The following is a 23,715-nucleotide window of genomic DNA, read 5'->3' as shown; positions in this document are numbered from 1 at the left end:
ATATTTATGTTACACCCCATGTTTGTTTTCTAAGCTTTTAAAATATTCCGGGCTGGAGAGATGGCCTAGGCATTAAAGGCTAGGCTCACAGCCAAAGCATTTCAGTATTTAAAACATGGTTGGTTTGGGCGGAAAAACGGGACACAGGCTCATTTTGCGTGATCAGCTGTGAGAGGCCTTCTCGGTGCAAGCGCGGTTGTTACTGTTGTTCTGCCACCTGTAGTTGTGTTTTGACGCGCACACAGCTGATGTCTCATATTTTACTTTACAGGACCCGTCAAGAACAGTTCCAGGCAGATACAAGAGGTAAGAATCCTGGCATTGTTACTTACAGGCTTGAGGCGAGTGCCTGTCTTGATGTTGATTGGAATCACTAGAACCGCTTTGAGTCACTCTCTTTAGAGGCCAAAAAAACAGAACCGTAGTATTGTGTTCTTCAGAAGAAATTCCCTTGTAGACAGAAGTATAGCATCAGTCAGCCCCGGCTTGTTTCTGTCCCTTCCCGGAGCCTTTGAAAACTCTCCGCGCTGTGAATCTTCATGGGTCTTCCATAGAAACTTAGAATTGGTTTTCCTCTATAGAGTTACACAGGGGCAATACAAGGAGACCATGTGTAATAACAAAATGCCATAAACGACAGGTTTGAGGACCATTATTAAATATATCTGAGCTAAACAAATCTAGGCCTAATCTTAAAACATCTCTGAGTTTGGTAACGATAACCAGGCCAATGTGTTATCCTGTAGCTATATTAGTCAAATGGACCTCTCGGGTTCTGTTTTTCTCTTATAAGTATATTTTATAAGCGTACACACACACACACACACACACACACACACACACACACACACACACACACGAGCAGTTAGACTGCAGGTTTTTTTTATTTTATTTTTTTATTATAGACTGTAGATATGATGTTGACAGTTTTAAGAAGCAGGTTTGGACTTCTCTGTGAAACTCTGAACCACTAAGAGCTTTAGCCTTGTCGTTTCATAGGAGGCCAAGCATAATGACAAAATGCCCTAAACTAGTTGGCTTACCCAAGAGAACTGGGGAGCCAGCCTGCATGGTCGGTGGTGGTGCGGTGGTCTTGGCGGCAATGGTAGTGGTATATATTGGGGAAAGGGGTGGTCTCTAAGACCCGGTTTGCAGTTGGGCATCTTGCTGTGTTCTTTGTCAGAGTTGACATCAAATCCTCTGTCCTGCTAAGGGCACTAACCACACCGTGAGGGTGTTCACCCCCATGACGCCATGTGAAGCTAATTCTTTCCCAGCTCTGGCGTCTCCACAGCCATCACGTGGGCAGTTAGGGCTTCGGTACCTGTTTGGTGCACCACATCACGGCACCTTCTTCCCTGAGGAGACCACAAAGGTTGCCAAGAGGGTGCTATAGTTGGAGAAGGGTTTTGTTGAGATGTTAAGATAGATGCTCACGTATCTCAATCATGCGGCTCTCTTGGTTGGCTTATAAAGTAGATCAAATACCTACTTGTATTCTGTAGATAAAGGAAGCAGGGTTTAAAAGGTAGAATAGTTTCCTAAAAATACAAACCTACTTGCTAGCAGATATTAGATCTGAGTTCGGATGGTCTCACTCCAGCTCATATGCTTAACTAAATACACAAGGTCATCCCGAGACTTACACACATCAGACCTTTGCTTTTGTCTGTTCATATGTTAAAGGGTGGGATTTTACTAATAAGAACTCCCAGCTTTAGCGCCAGGCAAGCACAGGTAACATGTAATTGTGCTTATATCTTTGGTGGGATCTGTGAAGAGGAGAAGGATGAGAGTCAGCCAGTGCTCCCGAACATCCCCGACCCATAGAGAGCACTCGGTGTTGGCCGCTGCTTTTATGTTTCATGTCTACACAATCTTGGTGTGCCTATAATGAAACATGCTTCTTTAATGTAGTGCCGAGTAGGTTTTATTTACCATGACTAGATTCATCCAAACGGAACACATTTTCTTTTGCCAGAAACCATGGCCAAATTAGCTTTGATTTGAACCCATTCACAGACATATTTTCAAAAGAAAGAAAAATTGCCATCCTTTTTTTTTTTTTTTTTGTCTGGGAAACAAAGATAAAATTTGATAGTTTATCAATGGTGTTATACGTATTTATTCTAATTGAAATTTAAATTATAAACTGCACTTTTATATTGGTGTTCTTGAACTGGATTGATTCCCCTAAAATTCTCACTAAGGGCCCAGCAGTTTAGAGTGCGGACTGCTTTTGCAGAGGACCAAAGTTCAATTCCTAGCACCACCTCAGTGGACTCACAACTGCTGGTAGCTCTGGCTCTGTCATCCTCTTTTGGCCTCTGTTGGTACTGCACTTACACGCACGGATGCACACACTTTAAAACAGTAACAAAAACAATCCTCTCCAAAGCTGTTACTGTTAACAACAAATTGCTGTTGTGTTAAATTAGTAAGAAATTGTTTCCCATGGTATGTCTTCTTTTTTTTTCATTTTTAAGGTTTGAAACCATTATTTTCCATGTGACATGTTATCTGCTTACACTTTTATTTTTGTAGCCTAAAGCATGTGATTTGTTACTTGCCAGCTTTCAAAGATCTAGCCCTGATTAATATGGCTGAGAATACTTTTAAATAGCCAAAGCACCCGAGAGGACCAGGGGACTGATGAGTTTGAGGCTAGGCTGAGCTGTTTGGTGAGAACCGGGTTTTAAATGAGTAAATAATGAAATTTAAATGTGTAGTAAGTTTTCATTGAGTTGGAGTGACTCTTCCAATAGAGTCCGAGTGTTGAGCTGGGAGTCTGTATCTGAAACTACCCCGTCTCCGTCTCCCAGGACTCTCTTCCACGTCTGTCAACAGTTCATTACTTTCACCAATCTGTCAGCAAGCTGTAGCGGCCATCAGAGAATGGGTGTGTCTTGACGAGGGTGTCTCTTGACAAATGGGGACGACAAAAATGAGGAATGGCCTCAAAGATAAAACGCCGCTGCCATCACGTGGGAGACGGTATTTCCTATACACGAAATGACTTGTACAGACACAGACGGCAATGACTGAACGGTCTCTAGGGGTTTTGAGTCTCTGGCCCCGCGTGCTCTTCTCGCTCACTAATTCCACACTCGTTCCCTCTTATAAATGGTGAGGGTGCAGGTTTTTGGCTCCATGAAGCGTCAGGCAGGCCATGCGGTGCTTGGACTCTTGTTCATCTAGAAAGTCCTGTACACACTCACTGTTCTGTTTTGTTTTTCTTTTTGTTTGTTTTGTTGTTGTTTTCGTTTTAAATTTTACATCCTTGGAGACGAAGACGGTGTCATTTTTGATATTCAATTTGGGAGAGACGGGACACCGGCAGGTGTTTGTGGGTTTTTATTTTTCCCAGTGTGCAACTCTGTCAGTAGAGTGTTTAGTCGGTTGGGTTTCTAACACCTTGATTACATTTGGAGAAAGAGAAGGTAGGTAGGTGGCACATGCGCCCAGCCACACTCACTTCATACATGCACATGAAAAATAAGAAATGAATTAATTAAAGGTATGGAACAATGACGCAAGCCCAAGGCCTTGGCAAGGATGGGGTTTTCTGGGTTAGACTGTGCCGCTTGCATTTGAATGCGGAATGCAAGCAACAGGTAGTGAAGCGTCTCTGTTTTACTGGTCTGTAGTGACTCCCTGGGCGTTCAGAAGCACATCTGGGTCAGTTTTAGCTGGTTTGTTATGTAAGCTAGTAAGTAATTCTTTTTCTTCTTCTTTTTTTTTTTCTTGTTGGTTTTTCGAGACAGGGTTTCTCTGTGTAGTTTTGGTGCCTGTCCTGGATCTCACTCTGTAGCCCAGGCTGGCCTCGAACTCACAGAGATCCGCCTGGCTCTGCCTCCCGAGTGCTGGGATCAAAGGCGTGCGCCACCACCTCCCCGGTGTAAGTGATCTTTTATTGGTGGTGGAGTTCAAGACAGCCTTGGCTGTCCTGGAACTTACTTGGTAGACCAGGTCGGCCTCGAACTCACTGAGATCTTCCTACCTCTGCCTCCCGAGTGCTGGGATCAAAGGCGTGCGCCACCACCTCCCCGGTGTAAGTGATTGTTTTATTGGTGGTGGAGTTCAAGACAGCCTTGGCTGTCCTGGAACTCACTTTGTAGACCAGGTCGGCCTCAAACTCACTATCTGCCTACCTCTGCCTCCCGAGTGTGCCACTACTGCCCAGCTAATAAGTAATTCTTAATGTTCTTCCTATGCAAGTTACATCTGCATGCCTATTACCCAGTCACAGCCTGCGGGCACCAAGTAGGCCTCCAATACCTATAGGAGAAAAGGGACTTAAGTTCAGTGAACATTTCTTAAGCCATATTCTCTGTGACCAGAAATTGTGCTATGAGAGAAAACTGCAGGTCTCATCTCACCGTTCTGTAGTTAACGTAACTTTATTATTACTTTTCTTCTTTTACAATTTTCTTCAACTCCTGAGAATATAGGGGTTGATCCTCACATACTGTTGTTCCATACCTTTAATAATTCATTTCTTTTTTTTTTTCTGTGCATGTATGAAGTGAGTGTGGCTGGGTGCATGTGCCAGAGCACACATGGGAAGGTGAGAGGAAGTCTCTGTAGCGTTGGCTCGCCTTCCACGTTTCTGCGGGTTCCAGGGATTCAAGTCAGGCTGCCAGGTGTAGGCAGGATCACAGTATGAACAACGTAGACTTCTCCTTTCGTCTTTCCGTGGGATGCTGGGATTGAACTCAGCTCACAGGTGTTGCATGGTGAGAGGTTTTGCCCATTGAGACATCTTACAGGCCCTGTTTTCTGCCCTTCAAAAGCAACATGCCCTTCTTAGTGGAAATGTGACGAGTACAGAAAGTTAGTATTAATAAAACCTAATTCAGTCATCCCAACAAACACGGTTGCGGTTAGTTTTATTTTTTATTGCTAATTTGTTTTTCCAAGTGGCTTTTCATCTTGTACGGATGATAGTAGGTGTGCATTTACACATCCTGTCCGCTCCTCAGTGTGACGTGGATGTCCGCCACTTAATTTCTGCCTTTTCAACATACACAGCACGGGGATGCACAAAACCCACGGCTTTGGGAAGCCACAGCTGCTTTTTTATTTGAGGAAAGTGTGAGCATGATTTTTTTTTTTTCCCTAAGACAGAGTTTCTAAACTGTGTAACAGCCCTGGTTGTCCTGGAACTCACTCTGTAGGCCATGCTGGCCTCAAACTCATAGAGATCCTCCTGCCTCTGTCTCCTGAGTGCTGGGATTAAAGGCGTGTGCCACCACCGCCCCGGCTCGATTCTTTTAAGACTGACATTCTCTTCAGAGTCTGCTCTGATGTAATGCCTGCTTTGGAAAGGAAGTTGGTCTTGGTTGGTGCCTTAGGGGACAAGCTTACTCTTCCTCAGATTTCCCGTTGTATGTGCACTAGTTTTGTTGAGAAGGAATACCAGGTGGGTACATAAAATGACACCCGTTTATACATTTCAGAGGTTGGAAGGGATGCAGGGATGAATTGACCTCACTGGCATCCTTAGTTGGCACTGCTCAGGTTATCTCACATTCTGCTTTTCTCTAAGCCAGCAGTCACCACATGAGCATGGGGGTAAGTAAAACTAGACAGATAAACCTGAGAAAACGTTTGAATTTAAAAAAAAAATTGTCTGGAAAGACGATCAGAACTTTGGGATGCGGCTGTGGCCCTTTCATGGAAAGCCATTCCTTTTGAAACTCCCCCCTGTTCCTTACAGGGAGTACGTGTCACAGTTTTCATAGAGTCTAGGTGTCGGCTTTGAGTTCTAGTTGTGTGTGCTTGCGTTTCAAGGAAGGGGAGGTGCAGGGCAGGTCGTGGTACCCAGCAGGGCGGTGAAAGCCTGGGGGTGTGCAGCCCATTGCAGCCCAGCAGTGTGCTCACTGGTTGCTTAGAAGGTCGTGATCCGTCCAACACCTCTGAATGTTGGATACCCATTGTTTAATAGGATTTTACCCATGGGTCTTGCATTTCGTCTCATTGCTGAGCTTGAAAGTGTCCGTATTAGTGGAAAATTCCTCCGCCTGTAATCTCTTAATGCTACCAATCTCATTCTCATGAGAGCTTTAGAATAACAGTGTTATTTTCCTGAGCGCAGCAGTACCCTCTCATCTTTCACAGAAGATGTGAAAATTCCCAGGAGGGGAAAACTTCCAGTAAAGGGGGTGGGGTGCCCTTTGTCTTTGATGATCCTGCTTCTTAGTTTCCCTTTACTGACCATCATATTTAATATCTCTGTGGCCAAGAGTAGACGGTTCTCGGTGGATCTTGGGTCTGTGTTAACATTCCTAACCAGAACATCGCAAACCTTTTGGAGTTCATGAAACAATTTTTCATTCTGAATATTTTCCATTGTGCATATCCGGCCTACAAAATGGGTTGAAAACATTTCTGTTTTAGGATAAACAGCTAAATTTGGCAACGAAATCAAGTAACACAGTCTCATGATTATGACCACATTTCTTTCAAATCTGGTATGTATGAGGGGAATAGAGAGCTGATTTAATTTTTCTGCAGTTATTCTTTGCTTTTACACGTGTATTGACATGCCTAACGTTCAAGGGTCTTCCAGCTAATAAGCGAAACTTCTAAAACTTGGTTTTGCCACTTTTTTTAATTGATGTTTATTTTTTCATATTTATAGAGTAATGCAATAATTCACTGCATGCTTACAGTGTAATGGTCAAATTAGGGCAGTTAGGATATCCAATCCCTTATGTTGGTTATATGACTATTGTAGGAATTTCTGTACTCATATTTATTCTAAAGTATATCATAAACTATTGTGGACTAAATTCCCCTACTGTGATCTAGAATACCATAGCAAATTCCTCCTGTGGAACTATATGTTTGTATACATTATGTAATCTCCATGTCCTGTTCCCCCCTCCCCCCCCTCCCCAGTCTCTAGTGGTCACCGCTCTCCTGTCCTCTCTGAGATGATAGACCTTTGTACCCAGCCTGCGTGCCTTTCCACCTAGCATGTCTTTCATTTCTCCACCAGTGACGAGAGTTGGTTCTTTTTTATTATGCTGGACAGTACATTCTTGTGTACCAATGCTGCTGCATTTCCTTTTTTTGTGTTGGATCAAAGTTCTCTGATCGTTTCATGCACATATAGAGTGCGTTTTGCTTACTTCTACCTTCACCCTCCTCTGTCTCCACCACCCTTTTTATTCTCTGTCCCCATCCTTTTCTTCACACGCATGTGTAACTGGAGTTTTCCTAGTCCTGCCTGGCCCACAGTCAGGACAAATCTCTCTCACCCACCAGTCCCGCAGTCGCTCGGACCCAAGCAAACACACAGAGACTTATATTGCTTACAAACTGTATGGCCGTGGCAGGCTTCTTGCTAACTGTTCTTATATCTTAAATTAACCCATTTCTATAAATCTATACCTTGCCACATGGCTTGTGGCTTACCAGTACCTTACATGTTGGCGGCTGGCGACTCCTGACTCAGCCTTCTTCCACCCAGCATTCTCCTTTCTCCTTGTCCCGCCTACACTATCCTTCCTGCCTGGCTACTGACCAATCAGAATTTTATTTATCAATCAATCATAGCAACATACAGGACATCCCACAGCACGCAACCTTTCTTGTGTCTTGTGACCCTTTCATTGATTAAGTCCTTCGGTTTCTCAATTTCTGCCGGTTTCTTTTTTTTTTTTTTAGGATTCTTAATTGCCGTTGAATTTCTCATTGATCTCATGGCTGTGTCCTTCTCTTATTGAACTTATATTCTGTTGTATCCCATTGGGTTTCCTTGGTATGGTTATTTTGAATTTTCTTTTCAACAACTTAATAGATAATGTCTTTCATGTTGGCGTCATCTTTTAGTGTAGTGGTTCTCAACCTTCCTACTGCTGTGACCCTTTAATACAGTTCCTCATGTTGTGGTGACCCCCCAGCCATAAAATTATCTTTGTTGATACTTCATAACTCTAATTTTGCTACTGTTTCGAATCATAATGCAAACATCTGTTATGCAGGATATCCGATATGTGACCCCGTGGAAAGGGTCATGTGACCTGCCAGTTGAGAACCACTATTCTAGGGTTACTCTGTTCTGCTCTGTTGGATATATGCAATGTTGTGGTATTTGCTCCGCCCATGACCTTGGGCTCTACAGGCCCAAAGGGGGCGGTGCTTCCTGCCCTTGTACGTGACCTCTGATATGGAGTCGGAGAAGGGTCACATGCCCCTTCTCCCTGCTCCTGCCTGCGAGGTGAATTTGCTCCCAGTCAGATCAGAGGACGACTTCAGCTGTCAACTCTGCTTTGTATTCGTGAGTGTATTTCCTCAAGTTATAACTTAATAAATTCTGTTACCCATTTAATAGAGTCACGTGGATTGATCGCAATAAGTGGCACCCAACGTGGGGCTTGAACCCACAACCCTGAGCTTAAGAGTCTCATGCTCTACCAACTGAGCTAACCGGGCATCGTGTGACCCTTCTCCAACTCCTTATAAGAGATCATGTACAATGACAGAAGCACCACCTCTCTTGGGCCGCTTATCCCAAGGTCAAGGGTGGAGAAGATACCTTTACAATGCTCCTTTGTGTTTTCTTGTCTCCTGTGTTCCTATGTTGTCTCTACAGCCTCTGTGCTGTCTTCTTTCAATTTTTTGTAGTAGGTTTTTGCAGGGGAAACCTTTTTCCTTTACATGGATTGTAGGGGGCATTTAAATGGATGTCGTGGCTTTGGTTACCAGTGTAGAAGTGTGGCCTCTCATATGATTCTTTTTCCAGCCACAGTTGTCATCGCCTGGGCCGTCTAAACTCCTGGTATTTGTGGAGGCGGTGGTTTAGCTTCTTGGTGGACGTGGGCACCCGGAGTGTGGGGACCACAGGTCCTGCCGAAAGACGGGTCCGAATGGCCGTGGTCCAGCTGCAAGGCTGGGGTGCCGCTTGCAGAAGGGCAAATGTGCAACACTGAGTGTTAATAGTTGGGAGGTGACTGCGGAGGGGCAGGTACCTCTCGGACCTTGCAGAAGCACGCACTGACGGCACCACGCCCTCTCCGTCAGTGTAACCTGCAATGCTCCGTCCGGGGTGCCGAGTTAGCATGTTCTCAGGCCCCGTGAGAGGATCAAAAGTAATGGGGAGACGTCTGGTGTCAGTCTCTAGCGCGGGGCTCAGGGGCCGATAAGAGGCCTGTGAGGCCTCTCGGAAGCGTGCTGATGACCTGCGACCTCAGTGGAAGCACCAGGTAGGAGTTTGGAGGAGAGAGACCTTTGTACTAAGCATGACAGTGCACCTGGCTGGAGCCGCGCTACCTAATCTTGAGGTACAGGGCGTTGCGTAGACTGGTGTTGTAGGATCACAGTTCTCCACCTGATCTAGCCAGCCAGGGTCATGAGATGGCAGCTGTCTCCGCAAGCATCTCTAACACCTTTGTGAGACTCCAGGGATGAGAGGATACGGTGGCTACTGTTCCTCAGAGCAGCTCTGTTCTTCAGATGGCTGTATGCTGTATGGGAATTTGGGCTCGAAGCGGTAGCAGAGAGGTCCCGAGTGTGTTCCCTTCTCCTGTGAGTTTAAGTGTGCATAGACATCAGGCAGGTCCTCAAAGTAAGAGTCAGAGCCAGTGAGGACCGAGGAACTCTTCTGTTGTTAGAACTGCAGTACGTGGTTGATCGTGGAGACTCACGGAGTTACCCCTGGCTTGGGGTAGGAGTCACATTTATAGTGTACTTTGTTATAATTCATGATGCCATCCCAGGTAGGTCTCCGTGGATTCCTGAGTTCCCACACTCTCCCTGAGGTGTTATGATTTTCCTGGGAGGAAAACAGTGTTGGCTGTCTTTAGTCAGCCATCTTCCGTCCTATTTCCAACACATTGTTTTAAGTTTGTTCTTTGAACAAAGCTGAAAGCACTAAGAGACGAGGTGGTGTTTTGTTTTCTTCTTCTTCTCCTCCTCCTCCTCCTCCTCCTCCTCCTCCTCCTTCTTGTCTTCATCCTTGCTGCCCAGTATTGAAGTTAGACTGTTTGTGCAATGGGTTTATAGATTATCTAGTTTAGCTAATGACCACAAAATAGGTAAGTCAGGGCTTGGGCACTTTACGAGAAAACCTAGCCATATACATAAGTGCAGAGGTGATGATGCCTGACCACGTGGTCTGGTCGGTCGGGTGGTAAAATACACAATGTAAGTCTGTCCTCCTAAATTAAAGATGATTTCCTGTAAGCACGAATATTTGGAGCATAAGTAAATAAAACAAATTTTAGTCTTTTTTTAATCCTTTGTATTCTATGTTTTGGCAAAACAGATAGTAATTACTATTTTATATGGTATTCATCAATCCCTCAAAATAGTGGGTAAATGAACACACATTCTAATATGGATATGCCATTAGCAAAATGGGAAACTTTTTTCTGAATTTGAATTAGCATGAATTCTTCTATAAAATAGCTTTTAGGAGCCAAGTGGTGGTGGCGCACACCTTTAATCCCAGCACACCAGAGGCAGAGGCAGGAGGATCTCTGTGAGTTCGAGGCCAGCCTGGGCTACAGAGCAAGATCCAGGACAGGCTCCAAAACTACACAGAGAAACCCTGTCTCGGGAAAAAAAAAAAAAAAAAAAAATGCTTTTAGGTTTTCTGCTTGCTTTCCTATCCTCTTATCTTCTGTTTATACTTTATGTTCTAGCCTTATTGGGCTGTGCTGCTTCTCCAATGGGATATTCACTCTGATTCTTCTGAGTTTAAACATTATAGCACAGTACTGCTCCAAGTGTGGCCCTTGGAGACTTTTTTGTAACCCATGACAACCTAAGTGAAGAAGTCTAGAGGAAGCTTTTAGCATCCTGAGTTGCCATTTTGTGTGGTCATCCTTGCTTCCACGTTGATGGCTAGTGGACAGATCTGTGCAGAGGGTATACTGTCCAGATCTGTGCATAGAGTATACTGTCCAGATCTGTGCATAGAGTATACTGTTCAGATCTGTGCATAGAGTATACTGTTCAGATCTGTGCATAGAGTATACTGTTCAGATCTGTGCATAGAGTATACTGTTCAGATCTGTGCATAGAGTATACTGTTCAGATCTGTGCATAGAGTATACTGTTCAGATCTGTGCATAGAGTATACTGTTCAGATCTGTGCATAGAGTATTCCGTTCAGATCTGTGCATAGAGTATACTGTCCAGATCTGTGCATAGAGTATACCGTTCAGATCTGTGCATAGATTATACTGTTCAGATCTGTGCATAGGTATAGATAGGTCATTTTTCCGTAGTGTGTAGATTGGGACAAGGACTGTGGGAAGCTGCCTGTTAGTCGGGCACAAGGAGGCTGTTAAAACATATGGTACGTTTGTATCAGTCATTTGTGACTCCAAAAATGTGTAAGAATTGAGGAAGGTACAAGCATTTATTACGCTTAAAAACTCTGTGTTCATGTCAGTCAGATTTGTGTTCCACAAATAAAATAACTTAAATATAGAAATGACTACCAAAATAAATTAAAATGTACTGTCATTATTTTAAGTTTCTGCTTTTCAAAATGTTTCCTAAATCTTAGGAAATTTGTATTTATCTTGGATTCTAATTTACTAACAACTAAGCAAGCTTTACTGGACTTTTTTTTGATGAGGACAAACACTTTATCTGATTGTGACAGTAGTAGAAAATTGAATGATAACAGTAGAAGTCATTCCAAAAAGGTACAGGAGGAGCTTCACGAGTCTGGTTGAGAAGTGTCGTTTCTCAATATAGCTGAGTTCAGGCTCTAGCCACAGTGACGGAGAAGTGCATTGCTTGCAAAGACATACTGGCTAATGAAACAGTGTAAGCATTAAAATTTACGTGGTATTTTAATGCAGGACATAAATATGTTCAACATAAATTGACTGGTAGAATGCATTTGGCTTCATTGGTATTATCATAATCATTAATTAGTACTTTTAGTGAGTTCCTTACCAAGTCTTTCTTCAGGTTGCCAATGTTAAAAACAGGACAGAGCTGGAGGAATGACTCTGCCCTAGATTTCAAAGACCCGAGTTTGATCCTCAGAGCCCACATAAAAAAATCAGCCATGGCATCCAGAGCCTGCCTCTGTAATCCCTGTACTTCGGGTGCACAGACAAGTGGGTCCTGGAGATTGCTAAGCCTACTCTATTTTGTGAGCTCCGGGCAAACGGAGAGACTCTATCTCAATTTTAAAAAGTGAACAAATAAATGTGACAATGCTAAAGGGATCATCTGTGCATAAGGTATAGACTAGTCAGATCTGTATAGTGTGTATACTAGTAAAGGAACCGTGGGGGTGTTGCATGTTATTGGAAACAAAACTGTGTTCAGGAAGGTCAGCTCTCAGACAAATAAGAACTTCCATCGACTGATGGACACGTTGATTATTGGCACAACAAGGAACAATGTGGTGACACTTTATTTGTGCTCTGACAAATAAAGCTTGCCTGGGGATCAAAGGACAAAGCCAGCCTCTATATTAAACATAGAGGTCAGGCAGTGATAGCACACGCCTTTAATCCTAGCGGTTCGGGAGGCAGAGATCCATCCAGATCTATATGAGTTCAGGGCCACACTGGGGACAGAGCCAGGCATGGTGGCACACGCCTTTAATCTGGAGATCTCTACAGACAGACAGGAAGTGATGTAGCTGGGCGGAGAGAGGAAGTAAGATGGCAGGGCACAGAAAGGTATGTAGGTTCGGGTATACAGGAAGTAGCTCTCTCTTGGGCTGAGGATTTCCACCCCAGTATCTGCCCCTGGGTTGAGCACTTCGTGTTACAGAACACGCTGTAAGTTATTATTTTCAGTTTCATTGCTGATAGACGGAGCTTGCTGTATGAATTTTAAAAGGGCTACATGTAGTTTGCAGTTTCTGCTTTGCTTTTGTTGTCATACGCTATGATCATGACGAAGAGGCCACATTCGAGAGATGATGCTGGCGTTTGCATCCGAGTGGAAGCCGGGAGCTGCTTCCCTCTTTGCGCAAGCCTCCCTGTGCTAGCCGGACGCCATCCACCGAATTCGCAGTCGTTCACTAAAAGGCATTGGGGGAATGAGCACTAATGCTTTAAATGAGAGAGTCCTGAAAACTGTTAGCTCCGGGTTGATCTTATCATCCAGGCTAATCGACTCTTGTATGCTAAGTGGTTATACATTGGCTTTCAAAGGGAAAATTTCAGCCAGAAGTCTTTGAACTTCAGGCTGAACTTTGGCTGTTTTTGCAAGATAAGGACGGGAGTTTGGCCGCCAGCTTTATAAATACATGCCTGGGGCTGGCTTGGCTGCTGGCACACACCCCTCTCCCCACTTCTCTCTTTTTTAATTATCTTAACCTTTTGTGCAAGGAAAGAATGTCAGATGTTTTTCAATGGCAGATAAGATCAAAGAAACAAAAAAAAAAAGGTAGAAATTATAGGGTGAAGTTTCTATAGCTTGCCGTCCTGGGTTCATAATAAGTTAGAATAATCGACGAAGTAGGTGGTTGTCAGATCCCCTAAGATCAGATAGGATGAAAAGATCTATGAGTGGGGAAGTTCATACACCAGGAATCCATTTTTTCCTCTAAAGGCTACTTCAGATTTTACAATAAATTTGCACATAAAATATTTCAAGTGGCCATTACTGAAAGCAAAAAAATTTTAAAGCATATTCTGTCCATTTTCTGTTCCCCTGCCCCAGAGAGGATTTCTCTGTCCTGGAATTCACTCTGTAGACCGGGCTGGCCTCGAACTGACAGATCCACTTGCCTCTGCTTCCCGAGTGCTGGGATGAAAGGCAGGCGCCACCATGCCCGGCTCAGCGAACATTTTTTAAAAAATGATTATTCTGAGCTTTCTGAAGTTGCTTTAAAGTATTTTTGTCAACATGCTTCTATGAGACTAGTTAAACAAAGTGCTGTTAAACCAATTGTTTTGCTCTTACAGGTACCGTGTACTAGTGTAGTATAGATGAATCAACAAATGCAGTAGTTAGCCTTCGGGCTGGCCCCAGGGGAGCCCTCCCTCTGGTGCTCAGGCCTCTGTAATCCCCCCTCTCAGTGTTACACCAGGGCGATCCATATGTATTGTAAAAGGAGGCAGAGGTGATGGGGTGTCACCTTGCGACCCGGCGCAGCTTCTGGCCTAGTTCTCTCCCAAGTCACGTTCTCTCTCGAAGCCGATTGCCACACGTTAAGGTCGCCCACTGGAAGGACCCACATAGGGTGGAATTGAGGCCCCTGGCCTACAGCCAGGGAGGCACCGAATACTTTGGTCCACAGGTGCTTGCCTGTGCTTGGAGGCCCATCTGCAGCTCAGGGAAGCTTCCAGATGAGTATAGCGTGGACCAGCATCTTGACAAAAGGCTCACAGGAGACCCTCGATCTCAAGTACCTCCTAAGCTGCTTCTAAATTCCCGAACAGCAGAACCTTTGAGTCAACGCATGTGTGTTACCTTAAGTCATTAAGTTTGGGGGTAATTTTTTATGTAGTAGGAGATAATAGAGAGAGAGAGCAAAACAAAGCTTGTTCCATTGAATACTTTAAATATCGACAGTGCTGGTCCTCAGCCGTAAGTTAGTATTTCATTTGAGGAAGTTCTGGTTAAGTTTGCAGTCTGAGTAATAAGTTACAAGTGTGTAAATAGTTGCCTGTAGCAAACTTTCAGTTGGTAAATATACAAGTTTATGCAGTTCTTTTCTTTCTGTTCTAATTATGTTTTGGGATTTAACGAGACATTGAACTTTGAAAATAAAAAGCATTTTTTTTTTTAAAGAAAAAAATAAGGCAGGCAGTATACCTTTAATCTCAGCATTCAGGAGACAGAAGCAGGTGGATCTCTATGAGTTCGAGGACAGCCAGGTCTACACAGGCCCTGTCTCAAAAAAAAAAAAAAAAGAAAGAAAGAAAGAAAGAAAGAAAGAAAAGAAAGAGAGAGAAGAAGGAAAAGAAAAGTGAATTTTAACCATAGACAGTCTAGGCGAGCCAGTGTGTTCTGGTCCCTATTATGTGTAGCCTTGACCAAAGATTGGTGATTGTGCTACCATATTGTACCTGGTGGCATTCCCTGTTGAAAGGACAGCCCGTGTTTTGTGATTGCTATAGACATCTTTGGTGCCTAGAACAGCACCTGACACTCACAGCCACTCGGGCATTCGGCAAAAGAATGAATGTGCTTCTTATACACACACACACACACACACACACACACACACACACACACACACACACCGTCATGTTAGAATGAGAATTAATATAAGTTCTAACGGTGTGTCCTCAGGGAGTGCCGATTGTTCGGGCTGAAGAGGCCTTTGCATTTTTTCTTCCAGACGGCTAGGAATGTTTATGAAATACTCACTTTGATTTCCACAGCGCAACCACTGCCCCCGAAGATGATGTCTCAAGTAGATATCCCCGAGCAGACAGAAGCGGGTTCGGTAGACACAACCGAGACACAAACGCAGCAGGGAGTTTCACCTCGAGTAGCAGCACATTGGAAAAGAGAATTGAAGATCTCGAAAAGGTACGGGTTAGCAATTAATTCAAAACAAAATCAACACGTCCTAGCATTCTTCTCTTGGTTTCATGGCATTATGCCCCCCCAAAAAAGAAGGGGTGGGGCACTGGCGGGAGACACCTGCACTTCTTGAACTCCTCAGTCCGTAGCCATGCCTGTTCTGCCGAGCCACGTAGTACCAAGAGCAGAGTTTCTGAGAGCTGAGATGTCTGCTCTGTGGTCTGTACTTCCGTGTCCTGCGTCATCTGAACGGATTGTTAATCTAGGCCTTTGGGTGATTCTGAGTTAGGTCCGTATTTGGTGGCCGAACCGTTTTTTTTATGTAGGAATAAGATAAACCTGCTTACAGATGTCTTGACAGCCATTTGGATGAGCATCGCCATAAAGTTAGGAGCTGCAGAATCTCAGGTCCGTCCCACAGACGTGGATCTGCAATCGATAATGGTGTTGAACTAATCGGTTGAAATGTGTTTTGTTTTAATGAATGGAAGCTATGCCCTGTGACGCAAAGGCGATTTTGAGGTTAATTTATTTTAATTTCCTGCGGACACAGGGGTTATTTTTTAGGCTGCATTTAAGCTTGAACCCATTTCTGATTGGAATCAGTATCTAAATTAAAGGTTTAGAGAGCACACATTATTAGTTTCTAACACGTTCCTCTGAAGGAGGCTGCAGAAGAACTGGGCTTAGTTGCCGGCATCTGGCAGCCTTTAATGGCTCTGGGTAGTTGGCTGCTTTCTCTGAGACCTTTCCAGCTCTGCTCAGAGGCCCTGGAGCCCTTTGTTTGTGGTTTACTGAGACAGGGTCTCCTGTAGCTCAGTTAAGCAGATGTTCTTGGTCCCCATCTACCAGCCTTCACCCCCCAAGCGCTAGGATCACAGGTATATAAAATAAACACCTGGCTTGAGGTCCTGAATTCAAAAACCTTTAAATAAAGATTTCTTTCTTCTGTTTGTCTTTAATTAGAAAGCATTTTCATTAGCTTACAAAGTATCATGTTTCATAAGGCATTTTTCGATCATTCTCCCTTCCTCTCTTATACCCCGCCTTGCACAGTATCTTTTCTTTCTTCTCACAAGTCACCTGCCCCCACTTTTTTTTTTTTTTTAACACCTCTTGGCTCTCTCTCTAGTGGTCTATGGTATCTAGCTTCATAACCTATACCAACGCTCACACACCTGTTTCCATACATTAAGAGATGGGGTCTACGAATGAGGGAGAACATGCTGGTTTTTGATGTTGTTGTTTTGGTTTTTCAAGACAGGGTTTCTCTGTGTAGCTTTGGGCCTTTCCTGGAACTCTGTAGACCACGCTGGCCTCGAACTCACAGAGATCCGACTGCCTCTGCCTCCCCAAGTGCTGGGATTAAAGGCGTGCGCCACCACCGCCCGCCAACATGCAGTTTTTGTCTTTGTGACTGGATTGTGTCACTTACCACAGTGTTTCCCAGCTCTGTCTGTTCTTGGAGTGAGGTGCTCTGTAGAGGTTTATGGTTGTTGTTTATTTCTTCTGGCGATTTCCCACGGCTCATGGTTTTAGAATTACAGCCAGTGATCAGCTGGCCCTGTTGTTTCTGGTCTTTGAAGCAAGGGCGGAGTGGAAGAGAGATGCTCACCTCCTGGCTGTCAGGAAGCCGAGGAGCGAGCCCTTGCTTCCGCACCCGCTTCTCTGCCTTTTTTGTTCCGTATAAGCATGCCCAGGGGTGCGCGTTCTTAATCTCCTAGAAGGTTCTTTCGTATTAGAATATATTATTTTTACTCACAGGTTTCATGATGACATTTCACATACGTACATGATGTGTGTTGGTCACATGCATCCTCATCTCCCCCTCCCCCACTCTCATTAATCCTTTTCCCAACCAGCCTCGCCTCTGTGTGTGGGTCCCGGTGAGTTGCTTTGGGGTTGTTTATAAGCTCACAGCAGGCGTCTTGTCCTTGACTGCACCACTAAAGAACATGGCACCTCTTCCTCCCCCTCCACCATTGTTACTGGGTTAGCTCCGGTTAACTTTGAACTCCCAACCTCGAGTTCACCTCCTGCCTCTGACTCCCAACTGTAGCAATTAAGTGTGGTCTTCGTGCCCTGCGAATAGAATCTCTTGGAAAGGAAAAGAGTAGCCGCAAGCACAGCTCTCCCTCTTTAATTCCCAAATGTTCTCAATAGTGTTCTTTTGCCAAGCATGCAGATGCCCTTCTTCCTTGACCAAGGGGGGAGGTGGCATTGTCCCAGCTCTGTCGTCAGTGTCCCCTGTGGCCGAAAGGGGCGTGGCCAATGTTTGCAGTCTTCGGCCATTACTGATGGGTGTTGGCCATGTTAAAATACTGTGAGCAACCCATTCCCGGTTGGTTAATGCTCTGTGATGTTTTACTCACCAGGAAGTAGTGAGAGAAAGGCAAGAAAACCTCCGACTCCTGAGACTGATGCAAGATAAAGAAGAAATGATCGGGAAACTCAAGGAAGAGATTGATTTGTTAAATAGGGTAAGTAGCTTTGCATTTCAATTCCAGGGTGTTTTGTTTGTGTGTTTGTGTGTGTGTTTGTTTGTGTGTTTGTTTGTTTTTTGAGTGACTGAATGAAGGCATGAAGGGTGTAGAACCCTTTCCTTTCCGGGTACGGTTTGTTCTTTGGTTAATGAGCTAGTCACGAATGCTGAGACCTACCGGTTCACTCCATAAGCTGTGGATTCTCACCGATTCTTCGGGTGACGCGCTTAGGAGTTTTCCCAGCTCTGGGTTGAGGTCCCACGCTCTTACAGTGTTGGGTTCGGAGACCCTCCTTTTTGTGTTCAGCCCTAGAATGTCCTTCCTCCGAAGCCAGAGCATCTATGAGGTGATGGGAAGAGTTCCCATTGCTCTGCCTTTTTAGAGGGTTTTATGGAAGAAAGCAACGTTGGCTTCAGAGAGAAAAGGCTTGGTCCCCTAATCCAGTCTCAACTCCTAACCACAAAGTAATTAAACGGTCCAGTGTTTGCCTGGCGAGGTTGGGCAATGCCATGGGTTGATCCCATGTGCCACAGGCAGGGAGGGGGCTCCAGTGCCAGCCTCTTCTAAGGCAGCTCAGAGGCAGGTTGCACGTCGTCCTTGGCCGAGGTAGTGTTTGACTTGGGGCTTATGTCGTCTTTCATCTCGATGCTACTCGGAGCTTGTCTTTATTTGCGCTGGAATTCCGTTCAAGAGCCTCGGCAAATATTTGGGATGCCCATGATGTGCCGTCTCAGACACCAAGAGCATTAAAAAGAATCAGAAAATCCCCCTTACTAAGTCGATAAACTAGTCACAATTCGTGAGTGTGTTTGAACCGTTTCAATTCTAGGAACCCTTTTCACGTGTATAGTTTGGTAATGATGCACGAATGTATTATAGCATTTAATTTTAAATTTAGGCAGGTCTCAGTCGTAGTAATTTTAAAACCTCATGTTTTTTAATAGTCTGAACAGACTTATTTCTTGGCATTATTCCGTCTGTGAACAAGTGCAGATTCTGACTTTGCTAACGTTTTGGTCATCTGCCTGATAGTCCAACGGCAAAGTGTAAGTTCACAGCAGTGCTTTGTCAAGTTTTAATGTTATAAACTGCAAAGATTAGTCTTTACATGTCTTCCTTCAAGTGATAGTTCTCATAACTACAACTTACTGTGGTTTTAGTACTGACCACATGGCCATGGATTTGTGGCTAGAATTCTAACACGGAACACATATATTCTCTCTCTCTCTCTCTCTCCCTCTCTCTCTCTCTCTCTCTCTCTCTCTCTCTCTCTCTCTCTCTCTCTCTCTCTCTCTCTAGATTCACAATCTTAATACCTTGACTTCTGGCTACTTTTGAAATACTGAGTGTTCCAGAAGAATTGGCCCATTCAAGTAATGTTAGGGCATATCCCATGTAATTTTTTAGAACTTACTACTTCAAAATTAATTGAGTCAATGGGTTATCTTTGTGTTTTATTTTTATTTCAACTCCCCTTTAGAATATTTTTCAGTATTTTTAAAGTGTTCCTTCTCTCCACCCCCCACCCCCCCAGGACCTAGATGACATAGAAGATGAAAATGAACAGCTAAAGCAGGAAAATAAAACTCTTTTGAAAGTTGTTGGACAGCTGACAAGGTAGAAGACCCAAGACTCGGTGTGGAAAACCTGTCTTTAAACTACTGATTGAATGTCGAGACTAAGGCAAAGATGATGTTCCTGTGATGCAATACGTTCAGATAACTGTATATTTATTTCTAGACACCAGATGGATATTGGTTTTCGAAATTACTCTTTTTTTCATTGTTAGTTTTACAAAGCATCAACCTTGTATTTCACAACTTAGTGACATTTCTAGTTATTACAATAATAGGTAATGCCTCTTGGTTTTGTGTGATATCCCAATAATATATGGTTCAAAGTAACAGCCATTTGCATATATTTTATCTATGTTAGTACATATTCTCCCTAAAGGAATATGCATAGTCTTTGTTTACATGAATTCAAATACTTGGGGGAGTTGCCCACAGATGCCTTATTACTAATGTGTGCGGCCTTCTGTGTGTTGATAGTTACTCATAAAGACCTGGCTCCTGTCACCCGTTCCTTCCACGTGCTCTAATGATTTCGAGTAGTAATTGACACACTATTTTGTATAGCAATAATCTTTGAAAGGAAAGCTATTTTACAAAGTCACTTAATATGTTCTAGTTGGCTAAATATAAACTTAAGAGAATACTTGAACTGTGTTATAGTAAGTGAAAATTTACTATGTTGTGTTTGAATATTGAAAAATTTCAATTACTTCTGAAAAACAGTCAATGTATAGTTTCTTATGTAGGTACTATCGTATCGTTTTTTTGTTGTTTTTAACTGCTCTAGGGTTTATTAGTAAATGTGGAATATTTAAAAAGTTGTTTATTCTTCAGGCCTCAAGTTGTATACAATTTCAGTGTTGAAGAAGAAAATTGATGCTTTTAATAATCATGTGCTTCAAAGTCAGAGACAAAATATTTTTTCCACACTTAAAATATTTATACATTTGTTAACATATGAAAGCATATATACATATGATGCAGAATAGCTCTGCTGATCCCTGAATTGGAGAAGCATTGGGATATATTTTTCCTCATGAGAGAATAGTTCCATATCCCAAGGCTACTGCTCCCTAACACTGAAAATTGGAAAGCGATCATATTTGAAGATTCATAAAATAAAGTTGTCTTCTGTTAAATATCCTTAGTATTTGGGTTTGTTGTGTGTTGTGTTTTCATATTAAGAGCCCTCCCCCGCCCTTAACACATGGACGCCTCATAGTTGAATCTCTTTCCCTTTCTCTTCCCTCTTTTTAATGGTTCTGGGGACTGAACCCGGCAGGCACTCTGCTACTGAGCGACTGGGTGGGTGAGTTTCAGGAAGACAGCGTGTTCATCAGTGTTCAGACCTTGGGCATAGTAAAATCCTGTTGGGTTCCCTGCCAGCTTTTTTCCCCCTCTACTTACCAAATCCATTCATGTAGCCAATGTTGGAAAAACAGGGGAGATAAGACAATTGGGGGGAGGACAGGACGGAGAGTGGTCCATATAAGGGCTATCTTCCAGAAATCTCTGCATCCCACAAGTGTCTCCCCAACTCCTCACTTCAGAAGTTCGGGATTGGCCGTTCATCGGAACCACCTGAGAAACAGAAACAAGAGCCCCCTGCGGTAGCTCCTGGAGAGGCGTAGTCTAGACCTTGGTTTCCAGAATTTCTGCGGCTGCTCACCCGCTGGTTCTGAGTCACTTAACGATAGAGCCGGCAGCTGCTGTGTATTCCCGTCTGTGTTTCCCATTGAAGTCACTGGAGCTGGGACTTACTGTCCTGCATTTCCCCTTTACCTTAGCTGTTCACCGGCCTCCCCAGCAGTGACCCTCTGTCCACATATGGAGGTACTGTGCCAGGCTCTGTCACCCCTTTGGCTGTGAGGCACTCATCTCTTTGGTCATCATTAGGTCTATGGCAGCAATATCTTTGTTGCCTTAGTCCTTGTTTACCTTTAGATGTTGTAAAGATGCCGTCAATATCCAACCCTAAAATACATTAGTATATTGATTTTCAATATGATAGTTTGAATTTCCTATTTAATTTGTACATAAAGGCACATTTAGTTTTACTTTTTTTGTTGTGGTTTTTGTTTTTTGTGTTTTCGAGACAGGGTTTCTCTGTGCAGTTTTTGGTGCCTGTCCTGGAACTCACTCTAGACCAGGCTGGCCTCGAACTCACAGATATCCGCCTGCCTCTGCTTCCCGAGTGCTGGGATTAAAGGTGGGCGCCACCACTGCCCAGCTAATTTTACTTTTTAAAGATTACATCAGCTATGCAAGTTTTTAAAAACTGAGCTGTTTTTGAAGTTTTTACCATTCAGTCAATGTGGAGTATTTTCAGCACCTTTGTTTGTTTGTTTGTTTTTAACATAATATCAGCAGGTGCACTTACTTAGGCAGAACTACAGGAGCCTGGGAGTTAGGCAGAGCATTTTATTGGAGCCCTTGCCCCCAACTTCTTAAAATATGTATCTATTTCACATACAGACGTTTACACACTGTTGAAAAAGACATAGCATCTACTACAATTTTCCTTTAAAATGAGACTTTTATAAAAATGTTAAACAAGACTAATAGCAGTTTTTGCTCATCAATAAATTGGGGTTTAGAGCCAGGCACGGTGATTCATACCTGCAATGCTGTAACTCAGAATGAGAACCAGTAAGATTGTGAGTTCAAAGCCAGCCCAGGCTAGAGTTCCCTGTTTCAAAAAAAAAAAAAAAATAAAAAATAAAAAAGAACAAATGTTCACAGGAATTTTTAACAGATAACTTAAGTATATGTAGAGCAATCTAGAAGCCTTGACTGATGTCTGTAAAGTACAAATATTTGTGAAATGTAGTTCTGTTAGTATTTCTCATTAGCACCCGGTGATTTGTGGCATAGTAAAATAAAGCATGCCCAACATCCTGATAGATTTTTGGCATTCTCCTGAGACGAATGACCTGCTCTATCTTGTCTCTGTTTTCAGACATGGTGAGCGGGTGGTAGCGTGGGCTCTCTACAGAGTGGTGACTTTGCTATTCCCCCAAAATGAGCAGGGTGGGGCCTTCCTGATGCTGACAAGAACTCATCGCTATGAGAATCTCCTTCATTCCCGACTTCCTGGTGGTTTTGCTGTGGTACACTTGCGTTAGCAGGGAAAGGAGGTGGGCTGTGTGTCTTCCCGTAATCTGAGAGAGGTAGTCAATAATAATTGGCAGTGTTACCCTTGGTCAAGTAGTTTCAGATGTAGGGATTAAACACCAGCCAGATACATGAAGTAATGTAGTCTTTTTACCCCACTGTAATTTTTAAAAATTAAATAGCTATAGAAGCAATGCATTCTTAAGATTTAAAAAAATAGGGGAAAAGAAAAACCTGTATGTGGTCTGTGTTTTCTGGAGTAATGTGGATTTTTCAAATTGGAAACTAAAATGTAAACATTTGAGTCCATTTTTTTTTCCTTCTGTGTTTGAAAACTGCACAAATCAGTGTAGGAAATGCACCGGCATGTCGAACAATACAAGACAAAATAACAAAGACCTTGAACAAAGTCCTTGGAATAACTTCCCCTTGCACAGTGGCAGGGTCCCCTCCCTGCTCCCACTCCTAAGCAGACTTGGAGCCAGTGACTCTTCATAAGTTACAGACACTTAGCAAGTAAAGGTGACACTTACTTATTAATAGTTAGTCATGGTTTTTATCATTTTCCTCCAGGATTTACACATGCATTCTCATTGGACTATATGAACCCAGGTACACCAGCTTTGCATTAGAGGAGAGATGTAAAATGCAAAAGAACATTTTAAGGACCCAAGCTCTAAGTTAAAATTAATGTCAAACACCCATGTCTGCATCTGAACTGATCCTAGTGTGCACCAGCAAAGACTGACTTCTTTTATCCTGGAACTAAAGAGCATCCCATTTTAATCGTTAAATTATAGTTACTGTTATTCTTTGTGGTACTGAGAATTGAACTCAGAACCTCACAGATTCGGGGTTAAGTGCTGGACCGCCATGGAGCTCTGTAAATTCCACAGGACATCCTATGGATAAGAATTTTAACTTACAATGCGTACCTCAATACGATGTGATGCTGTTATGTTCCATTAAACTGAAGACAACAGAACCTGTAGTGGTATTGTGTTCCCCAAAATATTGTGCATCCTAACAAACTTATCTGGGATCAGAGAACAGAACAGCCATAATATTAAACATAG

At 43.3% G+C, this 23,715-nt stretch overlaps 1 protein-coding gene across 1 annotated transcript in view; it reads left to right on the top strand.

The window, feature by feature from the left end:
• Positions 1-20,672, top strand: part of Pawr (pro-apoptotic WT1 regulator) — a gene marked incomplete at its 5' end in the record, with an annotated part of 29,055 nt that extends 8,383 nt beyond the window's left edge. Inside the window, 4 exons of the mRNA XM_028873098.2 lie at positions 272-306; positions 15,324-15,474; positions 17,844-17,948; positions 19,486-20,672. Of these exons, the coding sequence (XP_028728931.2) occupies positions 272-306; positions 15,324-15,474; positions 17,844-17,948; positions 19,486-19,572 (378 nt within the window). The remainder of the gene's footprint in view (positions 1-271; positions 307-15,323; positions 15,475-17,843; positions 17,949-19,485) is intronic.
• Between the last annotated feature and the right edge of the window lie 3,043 nt (positions 20,673-23,715).

This window comes from Peromyscus leucopus, chromosome 18 (assembly GCF_004664715.2).
Source record: "Peromyscus leucopus breed LL Stock chromosome 18, UCI_PerLeu_2.1, whole genome shotgun sequence".
In the NCBI taxonomy this organism is placed as follows: domain Eukaryota; kingdom Metazoa; phylum Chordata; class Mammalia; order Rodentia; family Cricetidae; genus Peromyscus; species Peromyscus leucopus.
The sequence above is the reverse complement of the archived record's forward strand: the minus strand, read 5'-3'. Positions and strand labels throughout refer to the sequence as shown.